This window comes from Ctenopharyngodon idella, chromosome 7 (genome assembly GCF_019924925.1).
Source record: "Ctenopharyngodon idella isolate HZGC_01 chromosome 7, HZGC01, whole genome shotgun sequence".
In the NCBI taxonomy this organism is placed as follows: domain Eukaryota; kingdom Metazoa; phylum Chordata; class Actinopteri; order Cypriniformes; family Xenocyprididae; genus Ctenopharyngodon; species Ctenopharyngodon idella.
Window position 1 is genome coordinate 46,526,349 of NC_067226.1, and position 20,580 is coordinate 46,546,928.

General features: G+C 40.2%; 1 protein-coding gene across 2 annotated transcripts; it reads left to right on the plus strand.

Annotated features, from left to right (window-relative positions):
* The first annotated feature begins 12,783 nt into the window (after positions 1-12,783).
* Positions 12,784-20,448, plus strand: kcng4b (potassium voltage-gated channel, subfamily G, member 4b). 2 transcript variants are annotated; one of them, XM_051900012.1, is made up of 3 exons: positions 12,784-12,962; positions 15,375-16,190; positions 19,481-20,448. In XM_051900012.1, the coding sequence occupies exons 2-3, from the start codon at positions 15,444-15,446 to the stop codon at positions 20,336-20,338; spliced, it is 1,605 nt and encodes a 534-aa protein (XP_051755972.1). In that variant the 5' UTR covers positions 12,784-12,962; positions 15,375-15,443; the 3' UTR covers positions 20,339-20,448. The 2 variants fall into 2 exon arrangements, with proteins under 2 accessions (XP_051755972.1, XP_051755971.1); XM_051900011.1 differs by lacking the exon at positions 12,784-12,962 and adding an exon at positions 12,982-13,285.
* The last annotated feature ends 132 nt before the right edge of the window (positions 20,449-20,580 follow it).

A 20,580-nucleotide genomic window follows, 5' to 3' on the forward strand; every position in this document is an offset into this window, starting at 1 on the left:
TTTCTGTGTATTGTGGTTACTTTGCACTTGGATTCAACTGAGACATCCTCAACCAGACTGCAATTCATATGGTGTAAATGACATCAGTAGCAGCAAAGTCACATTGGATGTTTGTGTCATTGTTGTACGTAGTCCTAGTTTATAATGTCTGTCAATGTTCCCTATAACACCCTGGTTGCATCCGAAATTGCATACCTCCCTACTAAATAGCAAAAAACAGTGTGAATTCACAGTACTCATAAAAGAGTAGGCGAAAAGTACCCAGATGACCTACAACTTACGGCGAGATTCTGAAGTGTGCGTACAATGGACAATTACTATCCCATGAGGCCATGGTACAGGATTTGTGAATGGCAGTGAAGGTCACATGATAATGACAGCATGGTGAATGTAGTATGTCGAGATTACACACATTCATACTATATAGTACATACTTGTTTAACGCTCGTAAAGTTATTACTTATTCAAAATAAGTACCTACTCAAGAGAGAGTATGCAATTTCGGATGCAGCCCGTGTCCGCAATGGGATAAGATTCCAGCGACAAGCAATTTGTCTGTCCACACCAGACGCGACACGACTTAAGACGCGACAAAATGAACAAACATAACAGCCAATCAGAAGAGCGTGTGGGCGGAGTCTCTCCGCAAGCGCACTGCACTAGCAAACAGATGCATAAGAACATAATCAAATTCATAAATATTACACCATTTTAACATTATTAAAAATACATACTGAGTGACTCAAACGATCTTTGTCGTAGAATAGACTCAAAGTTTGAACGTTCTTGTCTCCTTTAAATGTTAAATGTTCAATATCTGAGGAGGATTATCCATTGTCGCTTTCAGTATGGCTACACAGCAGGGGCGTTTCCTCTGAGGAGGAGGCAAGGGAGGCAGTGCCTCCTCAAAAAATTATGAAAATAATCCATATTATAAAAAAAAAAAAAAGCAAATATTACAAAATGTGACAATAAAAAGTGTACAAGTCACTCGTTTTTCTAAAGGAACACTGTCCAACAGCGACACCCACAGGTAAAGTTACAGCGGGAGTCCGCTTCTCTCGTGCCTCCCTGGAGCTTATAGAGAATGAACAGAGCCCCTAAAGCGTGCGGTGGGTTTTGTGGGGGGTAATTGAGAATGAATGGGGGAAAGTCACGTGAGAGGAGGCAATGCCTCCATCGCGCTATGATTGGATATGATCGGTTATGATTGGATATGAACGATAAATCCCGCCTCGTTTATGCGTGCGTTCCGCGGGACAGTCTGAATGAACAAAATGATGGCGTCAATGGGAAGACTAATTAAAAAGTAAGTAAACATCTCAGCCACTTAGATATCACTGCTTTGTCACGTCAAAATCAAACTTGAAAAGACCTGAAAACATGACGACTGCAGGGGTTTTAGTGAGCAATCAGCTTGGTGAAATTAAAGATACATCTTTGTGTCTGTGACAGAGTGTTTACAGAGCATGACTGATGATCCGAAATAAGCTGATTATTAAAAAGAACAGCTGAAAATCAATACACAAATAAAATTTTGTTTAACCCTCTATGGTACGGTGTTGCCTCCAGGCAACATAGTCTATTTTAGTTTGTTTTTAATAAAATGAGACTTTTAAATGAACTTTTTGAATGAAACATTAATTACGTTGTTAATATAAAAATACAAAATAGAATTGTATTTGGTTTCTTTTTTGATGTAATATAAAGTAATGTTCATTTAACAAGGAAAATGTGACAACGTTAAAAGTAACAGATATGAATTTACATTTGATTTATAAAAAAAAAAAAAAAAAAACTGAGTTCATTGTTTGCCTCCTCATTTCAGAACACCACTGCACGCCACTGCTATCGTGTCATGGCGTCGCGTTAGACTTGATAATTAATTCTCTTGTTGGGGGAGATTTTAGAAATAGCACATCAGAGGATGGAAACCACCAGTTTTATTTGAATAAAGACATTGAGTGCTATGTAGGACTTGATTTGAAGTAGGCTATCTAAATAATAAGTCAATACATCATCAATCCTTCTTCCAAAACATGTTTTTGTCTTACCCTGATTCACTATGGTAAGCCTACTATAAGTGTTTATCCCCTGGTTTCACAGACAAGGTTTAAGCCTAGCCCAGGACTAAAATGCATGTTTAAGCTGTTTTAACTGAAAGCAACTTCTCTTAAAATATGTCAGTGCCATTGTTTTGTCTCAAGATGCACACCAGTAAAAGTCCTAATTAAACTAAGGCCTAATCCTGGCTTAATCTCTAAACCCTGTCTGTGAAACCAGACCACTATTTTACACATGGAGATGGCATTTTTATTACTCAACAGGTGAGTAAGTTATTTCATTGAACAGATAAATAGCCATATGTAGCTCTCTAACAGAGTTCATTGTGAAGCATTATCTATTGTGAAGGGTTATTATGGTTGTTGTAGCGCTGTGCTGGAGTTTATTTTCAGGAAATTATCGTGTCTATTAATGGGTAAAGCTACAGTAACGTCTTCAGCTATAGTCAGCTTGAGATGCATCTATACTTGTTATATCTCTTAAGCCTAGTAGTGAATATTTTATGATCAGTAATAATCATATTCATCCGCACAGTCACGCAGAGCCCAAGCACAAACAAAACAATGTTATTAAAATGCATGTTTTATGCAGTTTTGCTTTTTAACCACTAGAGGGCCAAAAAGTTATATAGTATAGTATATTTTAATACCCTGACACATAACAATGAATCCTTTTAGGAAAAAAAGCGAATGACAGGTAGGACCAAGAATGTAAAGGTTATCAGTGAATAAAGGTCACTTGCACCTCACTCAAATCTGTTGTATGACTTAAAAAGACTGTAGTAGGCTACACTCACTGCTGATGTATATGATTGCAGTAGTTTCAGTCTGACTGTAAAAATTTTAAACCAAAAGCTCCACCTAGTGGACACACAGTTGAATATCCTGCGTGATTAAAGACACTGCTTATGTAACAACATAACTCTCTATATCTTTTTGTAAACAATGGCAGAATTGATTATATTTGCTATTTGTGACCGGTCTTTATTTGGCTCTGCATTTGTGTGGGTAGATGAATGAGACCGAGCAACAGAAATGCCTCAGGCCAGATTTTATTCTGCATGAATAAAAAGAAAAATCAAAACGAGCCAAAGTGCACGATGTGCTCACACTATGCGTTTGAAATTTACACAATAAACCCCCGTACTGGGTTGCACCGATTGACCATATGTTTCCAGAGATATCGTCAATCAGCATCAGCTATGGATATCAAGAGAATTCAGCATTTCCAATTTATATATTAAATTATTGGTAACACTTTACAATAAGGGTCCATGTACTATACCTGAATTAATACTTAATTCAGCATGAACTAATGATTATTGAAAGCATGAACTAATCATGAACCAATGAAGAGCTAACCTTAACTATGACAGGAGTCATATGGATTCATGCATGAATAACAGCAGCCTTAACTACATGTTAGTACATGTTTGATAGTTAATGCATTAATTAACATTTATGGCTAAACCAAATCAAACAGCCTCTTTAAGAAGGAATAAGAAGTAATCTGACTTAAATAATATTATCAGAGTTTAAACTTTTGACTGCAGCTTTGTCATAAACATTACTGAATAGCACAATTGCTAATTTAATTGATCCTCCTCATCGAATGTTGAAAAGACTAAATACGCTGTTTAGTGTTTTCTGCATTTCTACACGCTATAAAAGGTCTTTATCTGTTTTGTGATGTTGTCTTTCCCTTCAAACTCACCCTCCTGCAACATATGCGCATATCTAACCATACACTAACATCAACTCATGTCTTGTTAATGCATTATTTTGTAATGAGTTTACTTGAGAGGGCCCTAGTGAAAAAAGTATGCTAAGTATACTTGCAGCAAGACTAATTATTAGTATATTTCAAGTGTGTTAATGATTAGTTAACTTAAAGTGTGCTATTTTGAAACAACTAATTTTGTACTAAGTATATTTTAGTTGTAATTAAGTTGTATAAAAGCACAACTTTAAGTATATTTAGTGTACTTTTGTGTGCTAAATAGGAACAACTTCAAGTATACTTAGTACACTTTAAGTATATGCCTGTGTAGGGACTAATTACATGCTTGATTAGTGATATTAAAGTGTACTTAATTTGTGTTATAAGTATACTTTGTGTTATAAATATATTTTATTTGTGTTATAAGTATACTTTATTAGTGTTATAAGTATACTTTATTTGTGTTATAAGTATACTTTATTTGTGGTATAAGTACACTTTGTGTTATAAGTACACTTTATTTGTGTTATAAGTACACTTTATTTGTGATTTAAGTACATTACAAAATAATTACGAGTGTCTTCTGAACACACAAGCAATATACAATGAATATATTATTTTACAGGTAATAGTATATTGTATGCTCACCTTTGGCTTATTCCAAATACTAAAAATTACACACTTTACAGTCAATAACAATACACTTTGTTATTACTTATACTTTGTATAATATAGTAAACATTTGAAGCAGATCAAAACCTTTAATCAAAGTTGTCCTAAAACCTTCTTCTTAGGACAACTTTGATGAACTTTTGATCCACTTTAAAAGTTGACTACTGTACTTTAAATTACATAATCTCACACAATATAGTATTATAATTGTGCTACTGTTTAAATACAGTTTAACAAATTACTTCGGTGACATTTTCCCAAAGTTAAATGCATTTTTTTCAAGGCCATTAAAATAAATAAAATGTAACAACACTAATGAAGAGACATATTTCATTAACAAATCCAATGGTTTTTATTTAAACCTAACATAGATTCAACAAAACTTACCATGTTTTTCATTAAAGAAAAAAAATATTGGACCAATGGTGACCCTCTATACACAAATACAAATTACACATTATATTCCATTTTCTGATGAGCTCCTCATTATGGGTTCCTCAGGGTTCAGTGCTTGGACCCCTCCTCTTCTTCATTTACACTACATCACTTGGTCCCATCATTCAGGCACATGGTTTCTCCTACCATTGCTATGCTGATGACACACAACTCTTCCTTTCATTCCAACCAGATGATCCCACAGTAGCTACACGAATCTCAAGCTGTCTGGCGGACATCTCGGCATGGATGAAGGAACATCATCTACAGCTCAACCTGGCAAAGACTGAGCTTCTCGTCTTCCCTGCCAATCCGACTCTAAATCATGATTTCAGCATCCAGCTAGGCACATCTTCTATTACCCCATCAAATTCGGCCAGAAATCTTGGAGTAATCCTTGATGACCAACTGACCTTCAAAAACCACATTGCAAAGACCACTCGGTCATGCAGATTTGCACTATACAACATCAGGAAAATCAGGCCCTTTCTAACAGAACATGCAACACAACTTCTGGTCCAGGCCCTGGTCATTTCCAGGCTTGATTACTGCAATGCTCTTCTGGTTGGACTGCCATCATGCACAATCAGGCCTCTACAAATGATTCAGAACGCTGCAGCACGTCTCGTCTTCAACGAGCCCAAAAGAGCCCACGTCACGCCTCTCTTCATCTCTCTTCACTGGCTACCAATTGCTGCTCACATCAAATTTAAGGCGTTGACGCTTTCTTACAGATCTACCACAGGCTCTGCACCCTCCTACTTCCACTCACTCTTACGAGTCTACACTCCTACCAGAAGCCTACGCTCATTAAAGGAGCGAAGGCTTGTGCTGCCATCACAGAGAGGCACGAAATCACTCTCCAGGACATTCTCGTTCACTGTTCCTTGCTGGTGGAACGATCTTCCTGCCTTTATCCGGAATGCAGAATCCCTGGAAATATTCAAAAAACAGCTGAAAACTCATCTCTTTCGTGAGCACTTAACCTCATCTTAAAAAAAAAAATCTTCTTATACCTATCCTTTCACTTTCTCTAATCCCTCTCTATTGCAGCTTATGATACTCTGAGCATTACCTAAGACTTGTATTGTGAGCACTTTTTGTGTCTATTTGCCTCGTCATGACGACTCGCTTGTTGTATTCCTCACTTGTAAGTCGCTTTGGATAAAAGCGTCTGCCAAATGAGTAAATGTAAATTGTGTCTGATGGCCGCTTACACAGAGGTAGTGACTGCAGAAACTCGTGAAGAACAGCATCTGTTAACAGAATATACAAGAGATATAAGGTCAGACAGCATGTTCAACTTTTTATTCACGTTTACAATAGTGTGTCTAAATCCTACATTGAACCAATACTATTGTTGAACAGTAAATGAGGATTAGCAGCAGGGAACTGTATCAGTATGGTTTGGCGATATTGTTTTCGGTACATAGTCAAGCATATACCACACTTTATGAATTAATTCGTACAGAATACGGGCCGATTTGACCAATCATATGAACGGGGCGTTTTGGTGCAGCATACAAACATGTGCCATAAACCACCACACACAAACTCAAAAAGGAGATATTAAGCCGAAATCTCGCTCTCTGTTTGTTAAAGAAAAAAAAAAAAAGAATGTTAACTGGTAGACTACAACTTTCCTCTAAATAGCAGCACTTTTCTCTGGTTCTTTCAGGATCGCGTAGGCCATTAAATTCCTAGCCGGTTGTCGATGTATTGCGCTTTCAGTGTTTTATTATACATTGCGACATTGTACTTTACCTGAAACCCCTGAGTGACTGAGCGAGAGGGATTCAGACGAGGACCGTGACGTCAGCAGCTCTGACTGGCTGAAGGCAGTGAGCAACAAAATCTGATTGGTCACAGACCAAGTTGAAGAGACATTTGAATTCCGATAAGTCTCAAGTTTAACCTCTCAACATATTTTTTTCGCATGTAACGTTGCTTGTGCTGCTGGTGTGTTGTTTAATATAGATTTGTGTGTACGATTGTAAAATGATTCTGCCAGTGTAAACTTATTAAACATATTTACACATATTTGGAAATTATAGGCTACACTGCATATATGTATATATTTCATATATTTCAGTATGACTAATGCATTACAAGCCCATTTAATATATATATTAAATGGGCTTGTAATGCATTAGTCATACTGAAATAAATAAGCACAAGTAATAAAATTAATTCCAAGGATGAATAAGTAAACTTAAAAAATATACTCAAATTTAACTTTACATACACCACAACTATTAAATATATTAGTTGATTAGGATCTTAGGATATTAAATAATGTATTTTTTAAATATACTTCCAGTGCATTGTTACAATGATCATTTTCAGCACACAGTTAAAATATACCTCAAATATATTTTTATAAAGTGCAAATAAATACACTTTTAAAAAAATAAACTGAACTTACACTTCAAGTATATTTTTCTAAAATATATTTTTTAGAAAATATACTAAAGTACAATTATTTTAAAGTGTGTTAAAAGTTGTGTTGTGAAAATATGATACTAATATACTTTTTATATATTTAAAGATAGTACATTTTTTGTTAGTATATTTGCAATGTACTATAGAAAAAGGGAATATATTAAAAATACAATAAAGTATACTTTTTTTTCACTAGGGGGCCCAGACATAATTAATTTACTGTTAACTACCTACTAAATTCAGCACATTATTTATCATAAACTTACTATCAAATACTCATGCACTAACATAACTAGTATTTAGGCCAGTTAAGTGATGACGTGTGGCTTTTCAAGAAGTCAGAGAGTGGAGGTACAGTATCATCACGGCCTGTGTCTGGATGGAGATTGAACAGTACTGATCCCAGCAAATGTTCTGACCATGATTCCAGTTTGGTCGTTTCTTTGGGAACCGTTCCACAAATGTTCTTTGTGGGTTTTGAATTTTTATTTAGTCTTTTCTACATTCGATGAGGAGGATCAATTAATTTTGTGCTATTCAGTAATGTTTATGACAATGCTGCAGTCGAAAGTTTAAACTCTGATAATATTATTTAAATTTGTTTCAAAGTCAGATTACTACTTATTCCTTCTTAAAGAGGCTGTTTGATTTGGTTTAGCCATAAATGTTAATTAATGCATTAACTATCAAACATGTACTAACATGTAGTTAACTCTGCTGTTATTCATGCGTGAATCCATATGACTCCTTTCGTAGTTAAGGTTAGCTCTTCATTGGTTCATGATTAGTTCATGTTTTCAATAATCATTAGTACATGCTGAATTAAGTATTAATTCAGGTATTAGTACATGATAATTCATGGACCCTTATTGTAAAGTGTTACCAACTTATTATTATTATTATTATTAGGGTAGGCCTACTTTTATTATTAAAGGGTTAGTTCACCCAAAAATCATTAATTAGCCTACTCACCCTCATATCGTTCCACACCTTCGTTCATCTTCAAAACACAAATTAAGATATTTTTCATAAAATCCGATGGCTCAGTGATGCCTCCATTGACAGCAAGACAATTAAAACTTTCAATGCCCAGAAAGCTACTAAAGACGTATTTAAAACAGTTCATGTGACTACAGTAGTTCAACCTTATTGTTATGAAGCGACGAGAATACTTTTTGTGTGCCAAAAAACAAAATAACGACTTTATTCAACAATATCTAGTGATGGGCGATTTCAAAACACCGCTTCATGAAGCTTCGAAGCTTTACGAATCAAACTGCCAAAGTCACGGCCCCCAGTGGTGAACCGTTGAAATTTCGAAACACGACGTAACTGTCACAGTCACCGTCTTGTCCCGTTTGTTTTGGTTGTCATGTGCTTCTTTGTACTAAGTTCCCACCACTCATCAATCACCATGGACACTAACCACCATCACAGCTGTTCGTCATTTTCATTGTGTATTTAAGTTCCTGCCTGTGTTCTGTTCAGTGTCTGGTATTCTTAATGTTACATGTGTTTGCTGTCGCCCGTTCTGCCAGTCTTTGAGATTAAACTTCGTGGTGTTACTTGAATCTTCTGCCTTCGCCTTCCTTGGTGCACACGCGTTACAGAATACCAGACCAAAGAATGGATTACGCAAATAAGTTTGCGCAGCCACCATTTTTGTTTGTTCACACAGAACTTTTTTCATCTTGCACTCACCTGCCCCTACGACGACGAGACCCTGAAGTCGTTGTTCTGGATCGGGGCGAACTACCATCATCCAATGGACCTCCCAGACACCTCCGGACTCAACTGGAAAGAAGCCAACATCAGGTGTCTGGAGAGTGTCCATCCCCGGTCCAGAGCACAGCCAGACCCAGAGCCCTGATCGTCCCCATGGACCGCGGAGTACTCGTGCGAGCCCCCCGCAGACGGAGAGTTAACCCCAGCTGCGACGCGTCAACCTGAGCCCGAAGCATTGAGGACAGAGGTGACCCGCGCCCCAGAAGAGGAGTCTCAGCGAACGTCTGATCTGGGGTGTGAGCCCACTACATCTGCGGACAAGGGAGAGATGACTATGGAGGGGGAGGACTAGCTGATTGACTTCAGCAAGGATTCGACTCCCACCCTATCCCACCTGGTATCATCATCATCATCATCGGCATTTTCCATGGACTATATTACGAACTCTGTCTTCTTTACCGTTCCTCTGCCCACACTGACGTCACCGCCGTGCTCAGCCAGTCCTCCAGTCCCATCGCTGCCGGATGTCCACAGCCCTGCGCCGTCTCCGGGGAATCCCTGTGACGTCGAGCCGCATGTCGTACATCCATCAGTAGCGACCAGGCAAGAGGATCCTGTGGCTTCGCCTCCCACCATCAACCTCTTCGCTCCATCTCGGCCTGTCGACCTGCTGGTTCCGTCCAGGCTCCTCCCACCTACGGTTCCACCGGATACCCTTGGACTGACGGCTCCTTCGGTCTCCCTCATCTGGCCGGCTCCCCCTTGGTCAGTCGTCCCACCTCTTCCGCCACGGACTTGCAGGCCGTCCGTTCCACTCCGTCTCTCCACCCCTACGGCTACAGGGGGTTCCTCCTTCCCCTCGGGGTCGTCTCTGTCCTCCGTCGCACCGGTGTCACCTCAGCCCTCAGGATCTCCTGTTCCATCTCCGTCAGCTGTCGCTGCGACGTCGCCGAGGTCTCCCAAGCCAGTGACATCGTGGGAGCTCACCGTCTCTCCATCTGTGCCCTGGAATCCACCTGCCGAGTCTCCACCAGTCATCCCCCAGATGCTGTCAGTCCGCCCAACACCATTTGGGCTCCTCCCATCCTCGACTCTGCCGTGGACTGTCGGTTCTGGGGAGCTCTGGGTCTGTGCCATCGGCCGTCCACCACCAACGCTGCCAGGGGATCGTCGTCATCCCTTCACCACTCCATCACCATCACCTCGACCACCTCCAGATGTCACAGTCACCGTCTTGTCCCATTTGTTTTGGTTGTCATGTGCTTCTTTGTTCTAAATTCCCACCACTCATCAATCACCATGGACACTAACCACCATCACAGCTGTTCATCATTTTCATTGTGTATTTAAGTTCCTGCCTGTGTTCTGTTCAGTGTCCGGTATTGTTAATGTTACATGTGTTTGCTGTCGCCCGTTCTGCCAGTCTTTGAGATTAAACTTCGTGGTGTTACTTGAAACTTCTGCCTTCGTCTTCCTTGGAGCACACGCGTTACAGTAACGAAACCTCATTTACTGTAATCACGTGAGTTTGGCAGTTTGATATGCGCTCCGAAACACTGATTCGAAACAAAAGATTCGTAAAGTTTCGAATGCACGATTTAGCTACTCCAACCATGGTTCTCGGACCTGTCTCAGCTGGCGTCCATGGAGCCATGGCCAGTTCCCCTGAGACGAGACATCCTCTCCCAAGCGGGAGGGACAATTTGGCATCCCAAACCCGAGCTGTGGGATCTCCATGTATGGCTTCTAGACGGGAGCCTTCAGACCTCCCTGAAGATGTCCTGAACACTATCTCACAAGCTAGAGCTCTGTCAACGAGACGTCTCTACTCCCTAAAATGGTCAGTCTTTGCTGCCTGGTGTACAGCCTGGGACAAGGACCCATTTTTACTTGTGACATATCTTTGATATTGTCTTTCCTTCAGGACTTAATGGATAGGGGCCGTTCTCCCTCTACCCTTAAAGTCTATGTTGCAGCCATAGCGACCTCCCATGCTCCCGTAGCGGGACAGTCGATAGGGAAAAACAACCTTGTTGTTCGTTTCCTAAAAGGGGCTAGGAGGCTGAACCCTCCCCACCCCCGCACAGTTCCCACATGGGACCTGTCTGTGGTTCTTAGGGGCCTTAAGGGCCCTCCCTTTGAACTGCTCCAGACTGTCGACTTATGTCTGCTGACGCTAAAAACCACCTTATTGCTAGCTTTAGCACTGGTAAAGCGAGTCGGAGATTTACAGGCGCTCTCCGTGAGCCCCTCCTCAGTGCTCCGCTCGGATGCTCTGTCATTCCCATTTCATAGCACGGCGTGATTGTATAATCCCCGTTGCGTCTTGCCTAAAATGGCAGACGACGCAGTACGTAGTGTAGTATCGAAAGGAACGTACTCGGTTACTAACGTAACCTCGGTTCCCTTAGATATGGAACGGAGTACTGCGTAATTTGCCGTGCTATTCGTAGGATGCCTCATGCCGTAGCTTCATCGAATTAAATCAGTTTGCCAAGGCGAGACGGCCGCTTATATAGCCCGAGACCCCGCCCATTTTGAACCAATGGTAGTGCAGTTTCACTGCGTGATTAAAAAAGGCTTCAGAATCGGTGAAAACAGGAGTTTCCCCATTGCGTCTTGCCTAAAAAGGCAGACGGCGCAGTACTCCGTTCCGTATCTAAGGGAACCGAGGTTACGTTAGTAACCGAGTACGTTATATGAACATAGTGTACTATTCATAAGTACACTTATTGGCATTTTATTTCATTAATATTATCCGCAAGTAGTTATCTGCTTATTTCTTCAATATTATCTGCAAGTAAAAATATACTTTTACGTGCTGAAGTACACTATAAGTGCAGATTCAATTAAGCAGATTCACTTCTATTTCACAAGGGAACCCAGTGTCCAAAGGACTGACATGGACCAGTAAGCAACCACCCAGAACAGCCCAACAATGCCCTATATGTCAATCATCCAGAACATCTTTGCAATGAGATAGGAACACACTAAAACACTCAGACACCTAGCATTGGCGACGAGTTTTACACAGCCATATATTTTCTTCACATAGTGTAAGTTAATATGTTAATATGATTACTCTTGGCACGGTTTTTTGTATTTCAGAAAGGACAAAGGAGGCAAGAAAACCTAGATGCTGAATGTAATGAGACCCTGATGTCAAAGCACTTAATAAGGTTCTCCTGTTTCTCTCTATTCATCCAATTACATGTAACCCGAGAGCAGGTTTCAGAACAGGTTGAACATGACAAACAAACTTGATTACAGAAGAGTAAAAACATCTTCTAAACACCAACTGTTCACCAAATCTCTCTTGATAGCAAGTTGCTGTTTATCCCAGGTGGTACGCCAGGGTCGTCACTAGTTTAACTGTCCCAGCATGCTCACTGTTCAGGCGGCATCATCTGTCTACAGGAGATTACAGTTAAGCCCTGATATTCATTAGTCTGTGGATCAAGGGCTACAGAGTCCCAGTCTACATATTTTCACTAAAGCAATAAATCATGTAAGGTCTTATATTATGGCATATAGCATGTTTTAGGTATTCTGCATCATGTTGTACCTAAGAATACCCCTTTTACCTATGGTTAAAAAAAGACAGTGTTCAATAACTTGTTAATTTATTAATAATAATTAATCTGCGAAATAATATAGTTTATGTATTATGGTGACAAGTAATCCAGCAAATGAAAAGTTAATATTTAATTGAGCCATATTTAATTTTTACATAAATGAAACCTTTCATGCATGTTTTTCCAAGTGCACTTACTATTTGTTGTGACTAAAAAGCTAGAACGCGTTTAAGCTGTGGCGCGCACCCACGCGCGCACAGCCACTGGTGTTTAATATCGGAAAAGCAGAGGAATAAACAACAGCGGGCTTTCGGAGGACAGCGGTGTTAGGTAATCGGTTTTATTCCCTAGTGCATTTTTTTCTCCTCTCAACCTTTTTTTCTCAGCCGCTTGTGTTAGGGATTCAGGGTGATATTTATGAGACAGGCAGATTATTCCCGTCCATCTGACCAGAGAAACACGCATGAAGAGCTCATGGCAACATTTAACTGCAGCAAACTTGCTTCCAAGATGGGACGAGGAACTCCATCCTATCAACTTTTTAAACTTGGATGATACACTTTCCTAACTGAAAAAAATATATTTTAATAATATTATGACAGATGAGTAAATCGATTAGGATGACTGAACGCTTAACATTTCATTCAGAGCAGGTAAGTGGTGAAACGTTTGCTTTTATATCATTTAATGGTTTGAATTGGCATACAGATCAACATTGTGGCAAAGGTTATTTATTGCTGTAGTGAATATGTTAATGAGACTGTATCTCAGTAAGGTACATAGCCATTAAGCACCACGAAGTGCCATGGTACACAAAAAAAAAAAAAAAAATCTTAAATGTGCTTCATTTGGTAATTGCTAAATTAAAAGATTTTATTTTAAAGGTTATTTATAAGGGGAAGAGGTGAGCCAGCATTCATATATGAATGTGAGAACAGTAACACTTTAAGGGATGCTTCACCCAAAAATGAAAATGTTGTCATCATTTACTCACAATTACGTCATTCCAAACCCGTAAGAATCATTGAAACACAAATTAAAGGGTTAGTTCACCCAAAAATGTAAATTCTGTCATTAATTACTCACCCTCGTGCCGTTTTACACCCGTAAGACCTTCGTTGATCTTCGGAACACAAATTAATATATTTTTGTTTAAATCCAATGGCTCCATGAGGCCTGCATAGGGAGCAATGACATTTCCTCTCTCAAGATCCATAAAGGTACTAAAAACATATTTAAATCAGTTCATGTGAGTACAGTGGTTCAATATTAATATTATAAAGCGATGAGAATATTTTTGGTGCGCCAGAAAAAACAAAATAACGACTTATTTAGTACTGGCTGATTTCAAAACACTGCTTCAGGAAGATTCGGAGCGTAATGAATCAGCGTGTCGAATCATGATTCGGATCGCGTGTCAAACCGCCAAACTGCTGAAATCATGTGACTTTGGCGCTCCGAACTGCGGATTCGACACGTTGATTCATTGTGCTCCGAAGCTTTCTGAAGCACTGTTTTGAAATTGGCCATCACTAAATAAGTCGTTATTTTGTTTTGTTTTTGCGCACCAAAAATATTCTTGTCGCTTTATAATATTAATATTGAACCTGTACTCACATGAACTGATTTCATGTGTGTTTTTAGTACCTTTATGGATCTTGAGAGAGGAAATGTCATTGCTCCCTAATGTAGGCCTCACGGAGCCATCGGATTTAAACAAAAATATCTCAATTTGCGTTCCGAAGATTAACGAAGGTCTTACGGGTCTGGAACAGCGTGAGCGTGAGTAATAAATGACAGAATTTTCATTTTTGGGTGAACTAACCCTTCAAGTACTCAGCCTCATGTCGTCCAAAACCCTTAAGACCTTTGTTTGTCTTCAGAACACAAATTAAGATATTTTTGATGAAATCCGAGGGTATCTGATTCACACATTAGTAGCAACGACATTGCACCTTTTTAGGTCCAGAAAGGTTCTAAAGACATTGTTAAAACCGTTGACGTGACTGCAATGGTTCAACCTTAAAGTTATGAAGCGATGAGAATATTTGTTGTGCGCAAAAACAAAAATAATTACTTTATTCAACAAATTCGTCTGTCCCCTGTCATACTGCTACTCTATTTTCATTGCAGAGCTTCAGTGTTTACGTCTGAATGGCGGCTCAGTATTGGCTAATACTGGTCACGTGAGCAGCACGATGCATGCGTGTGATGCTGACGCAGGAGCCGGCCAATACTGAGCCCGCGTTCAGACAAAAACACTGAAGCTAGTCTGCAACAAAAATAACATAAATTTTATTATGTATTTAAGACGCACAGAATCGCACATGCTTAATCTTTCTCTATCTAGCTGCATTAATAACTGCATTATTCTGCTATCGATGCCTCTGTTACTAGCTCTAAAATGACATTTTGGAATTAGCAATGGAGGTGTGGGGATTAGATTCGTAAGAAATTAGTCTTACACACAAGAGCGTTTTAAGGACAAAAACCTGACAAATGTCTTGAAATACAACATCTGAACAATGTCTTGAGGTGTGGTAGTAACCGTTGTATAAGCGGAATAACTGACTCCGGGGCTGTTGAATTATTAGAAAATAATGCACACCACAATGTGTGCATTATTTTCTAATAATTCAACAGCCTGTCATCAATTATTCCTTACTTGTAACAATGATTCATGTATGTTGATATTGGTGATGCTAATGTTGCAATAAAATAATACTCTTTTTTTGTTTACAGTGCTCTGTCAGCTCCAGTGCTTAAGCTACACATACTACATTCAAATCATTGACATGCCCAAATGCCATCATGCCCATCATCAGCAATGCCAACCATGACTTCAGCAATCTCTCAGTCAGCACAGACGACAGCAGTCTCGACCTGTTTTTCACGGAAATTCCAGAGACAGAAACCATCAAAGGTGTGTACTTTCAACGGGTCCAGCGACTACACGGCATCTCCACCCTCAGAGAGGTCGACCACAGTAAACTAGCCCTCATCAACGTCGGAGGGGATCGCTACACATTCCCCTGGAGCACACTGGAGGAATTCCCACTCTCTCGTTTGGGACAGCTGCGTCATTGCAGCAGTCCGGATGATATCGCCCAGCTGTGTGACGACTACGATGAGGCCCGGCGAGAGTATTTTTTCGACCGCAGCTCAGTGGCCTTCCGGGTTATCTTAAACTTCCTGGCTGCTGGGAAACTGAGGCTGCTGCGGCAGTTGTGTGCCGTGTCTCTGTCTGATGAACTCGCCTATTGGGGCATCGACCCCGTTCACATGGAGCGCTGCTGCCGACGCAAGATGTTGTCCCGTGTGGAGGAAGTGGGAGAGAAGAAAAAGAGGGAGGAAGAGAGGAGACAGAGGAGGCTAGCTCTTCAAAGGCCTATAGCACAAGAGAAGGGCTACATCGGGCTCATGAGGCGGCTGCAGGAAATAGTGGAAAACCCTCATTCTGGCTGGCCTGGGAAGATTTTTGCATGCTTCTCAGTTGTCATGATTGCCGTGACAGTTATCAGCTTGTGTATCAGCACCATTCCTGATCACGATAACAGGGTTAGTGCACAACATCCCTCTTTTTATATCTGTTGTGTTTGTGTTTTATCTATTCTGAGGGCACTTCATAGTATACCATGATATTTTGGTAATGCTCTCCACCAACTAAACGCAAACATACACTCTTAATAATAAAGGTCCCAAAAGGGAGGGTTTTGCAGTGATGCCATAGAAGAACCATTTTTGGTTTCCCAAAGAATCTTTGTGAACAAATTTTCTTAGTGTGAAGAACTTTTAAAAACTTTAAAGAATCTTTTTTCACTCTAAAGAACTTTTTGTGCAATGAAGATGTTCCATGTAACCATTGATGCCAATTAGGAACCTTATTTAAGAGTGTAGAAAAAATCAAATCACTACATACAAGTATCACTGCAAATCACTGCATAAATTTATTATACATATATATATATATATATATATATATATATATATATATCATCGCAATGGCAAAAAGTGTCCCAATCACCCTGAATTCACCCTATATATATATATAATGGGCCCAAAGTTTTAATGGTAGTTGTCACAATATTGGGTGTGCATTGCAGGCAGACAGACAGACGAAGACTCAAAATAATATAATTCCAATACAAAGTTTAATCCAAACATGCAGGAGAAACACACCAAACGTGAACGAGACCGAACAGAGAATGAATGTGAGGGTGCAACTTAAGTAGGAACACAAACAAGACCAAATATAGCTGCAAGCAGTGATGACGGGCCCAAAACCCAGTGCCACCTCCACCCCGGAGGCTTTAGGGAGACTGTGCACAACAGGCAAAATGCATTTAAACTGGGTGAATGTAAAAGGATTTTGTCAAGACATGAGACTTCCTGTTTCCCTTTTTGTCATTAATTTAATTCCTCGTCATGGCAACACCGTTCGAGATATCCAAGATTTGTTCGCAATGGAGTATCGTCAGTGTCTTGGCATCATGTTCAGAAAGTTTGGTGCAAATTGTAAGAATCCCCTACGAGAAGTAGATGTAAAAAGAGAAGTAAAAATTCAGAGCCTGATTTTTCAAAAAATCCACATTCAAACCAAAATAGCAGGCGTCCTGTTGGACGGAGCTAATGACTGTAAATTCGAAAGTTGTCCTAGTTTGGTGACTAGGTAAAACTAACCCCAAGATATCCAAGAATCATTTCCCAGGTCTAGATCTGCCATGTTTTGACATTATTCTGACGAAGACTGAAGTGATTTCAAAGCATTTTTAAAGTGACGCACTTCCTGCTGCCAGTTGGTGGCGCTATGACTTTGACTCACAATAGTCACATCCATGTGATTGGCCTCCAACGAACACACAGTTGAAGTTTCATCAAAATCAGTCTATGTATGAAGAAGTTATAACACACTTCATGTTTCCCTTTTTTTTTGCCATAAATTCATTTCAACACCACAACCAAACTGTTTGAGATATCAAAAATCCGCTCGCAATTTAGCATCCTTAATGTCTTGACTTCATGCTGAGATTGGTGACAGTAGGTAAAACTAACCCCCAACTTTAGACAAATGGTGGTGCTATAGAGCCCCTGCTCCATGACCATTTCTAAGGCTTTGCCCATGTCGTCTGGCTGACAACCTTGATGTGTGTGTCAGGTTTCATGCAATTTGAAGCATGCTAAGAGCCTCAAAAACACCCAAAAAGAATATAAAAGTTTGACGCATTGCCATCACGACAGTATTCAAGATATCAAGAATCCTTTCACAGGTGTACGTCTGTGGTGTTTTGACATTATTCTGACGAAGACTGAAGCAAATCGGGTAAAAATAAGAGGGTGATCTCAAAGCATTTTGGAAGTGACACACTTCCTGCTGCCAGTAGTAATCCATGTAATCGGCCTCCTACAACGAACACACAGCTGAAGTTTCATCAAAATCAGTCAATGTATACAGAAGTTATAACACACTTCCTGTTTCCCATTTCTCACCATAAATTTGTTTCAAGGCCACGACAAAACCGTTCGAGATATCAAAAATCCGCTCGCAATTTAGCATCCTTAATGTCTTGACTTCATGCTGACTGAGTTATACATATAAAAGTGTGTGCCAAAGAGCCCCCCACGACCCCCTCATGACAACTTGTGCCTGGCCCTGATGGCCGATGATTCCAAGGTGTGGAGGTTAAGGTGTCATGTTATGGGACCCAAAAGTGCCAGAAAGGTAAAAAAAAAAATTACCTAAGGAAAACAATAGGGCCTTCGCACTTTCAGGGCACTGAAACCAATGTAAACAAATGAGAAGCGTGAAAAAAATGAACAAAGGAAACTAACGAAAGTCTGTGAATAACAAAACTGTGACAGTAGTTTATGTTTTGTGCTGTATGCAAAGTTACAGTATTAAAGGGTTAGTTCACCCAAAAATGAAAATTCTGTCATTAATTACTCACCTTCATGTCGTTCCACACCCGAAAGACTTTCGTTCATCTTTGGAACACAAATGAAGATTTTTTTAATCAAATCTGAGAGTTTTCTGTCCCTCCATTGACAGTCTATGCAACTACAACTTTCAAGCCACAGAAAGGTAAAGACATCATTAAAGTAATCCATGTGACGCCAGAGGTTTAACCTCAGTTTTATGAAGCGATGCAAGTGCTTTGTGCAACAAAAAAAAAAACATAATTTACCACTTTATATATGTAGTTCCAAACGTAGGTTCGGGAGGAGCCTAAACATTCAGTCCTGTCAATCATCATTACGAGCGTATATAAGCAGCAGTCACTATGCCATCCCAGCGACAATTCTTCCAGCATCCCTCCTCCTCCCCATCTCCTCCTCTATTTCTCTTATTCTCCCTCTACGCAGTACTGTTATAGGGGGGTTTAACTCTGCGCTCAAGCTGAGCCTCGGGGACAGCAAGCCAAGTTTGTTTTACCATTAACCATTCAGACTGAATGGGCAGGCGAACTCGTAAAAACAAAATATTAATCTCCAATGCGCATTCACGTAACAAAGTCTGTTCTTGTGTGAACACAACACGCATGTGTCGTGATGCTCTTGTGAATGCGCATTGGCGAATTCAGCTGCAGCCGAAGTCAAACACACCTTTTATCTCAGTAACTTCACCTGCCTTCAAACGCTTTTGCTTCTGTATCTGAAAACATTTGCTTTTGGATAATGCGGTATCTAAAAGGAAATTTAGGGAAATGTAGTCTTTCATTACATGAATCCTTAAATACAATACATACTTCATTGTTACAGTTTCATCACACATTTTGTAGAGGATGCAGTCTGCTTTAGTAATGTGTTAAAATTAAACATTCATCTGATTTCTGCTTATTGTCCTTTTCTAGGGTGAATGCTCGGAAAAGTGTCGCAACATATTCATTGTGGAAACAGTGTGCGTGGCCTGGTTCTCCATGGAGTTCCTGTTGCGTTTCCTGCAGGCTCAAAGCAAACTGCAGTTTGTTCGAAATCCACTTAATATCATAGATGTCATAGCCATCCTACCATACTACATTTCTCTGGTTGTCGATAGCGAAGATGAATCTGATGAAGCCGTGCTTCACGGCAGTGCCGGGACAAGTCGCGGATATTTAGATAAGCTGGGTTTAATTCTGCGGGTCATGCGGGCCCTTCGGATCCTGTACGTGATGCGACTGGCGCGACACTCGCTGGGCCTTCAGACACTGGGTCTTACGATGCAGCGAAGCATGCGAGAGTTTGGACTCCTGCTACTCTTCCTCTGCGTGGCTGTGGCTCTATTCTCGCCTCTCGTCCACTTGGCGGAGAAAGAGTTCACGAAGGGCAAGGTCACTGGCCCCCACAGCTTTAGCAGCATTCCTTCTTCCTATTGGTGGGCTATCATATCAATGACGACAGTTGGCTACGGTGATATGGTACCGCACAGTATACCTGGCCAGGTTGTGGCCTTTAGCAGCATTCTGAGTGGTATTCTCATAATGGCTTTTCCAGCTACATCTATCTTCCACGTGTTTTCTCGTTCGTATCACGAGCTGAAGCGTGAACATGAAATGATTTGTAAAGAAGAGCGAGTGGCCACCCTGGATGCCAGTGCAAAAGAAGACGCCCAGAGATGGTTGGAGAAACACTCTTTTACTTTGGCCAACAGTAAAGGTCTATGCATGGGCAATGGCACAATTGCAGGTCCGCCAACCCTCACAGCTACTGCATGCTGCAATGACATCTGATCCATCGTTACATATCGCTGCAGACATTTTCTTCATGTGATTTTAAATCTGTTGGAATGTTATTTCTGAAATACATCAATAAAAGAAGTATCTGTATCATTAAAATTTAATTGGTTCACAATATCACAATATATACTGAAGTTTTGCATATTTATGAGTTCCTTTGTCCTCAAACACAGAAATTCATATTATTCGTTCAGGCCTTTTAAGTCACAGCCTTTTAGTTTCCTTCAACCTGTTGG

Excerpts from the sequence above, each read along its gene's own strand:
- kcng4b (XM_051900012.1), top strand. The coding sequence starts at position 15,444 with ATGCCCATCATCAGCAATGCCAACCATGACTTCAGCAATCTCTCAGTC. Across the intron at positions 16,191-19,480 it reads TTCCTGATCACGATAACAGG|GGTGAATGCTCGGAAAAGTG; the intron begins GTTAGTGCACAA and ends GTCCTTTTCTAG.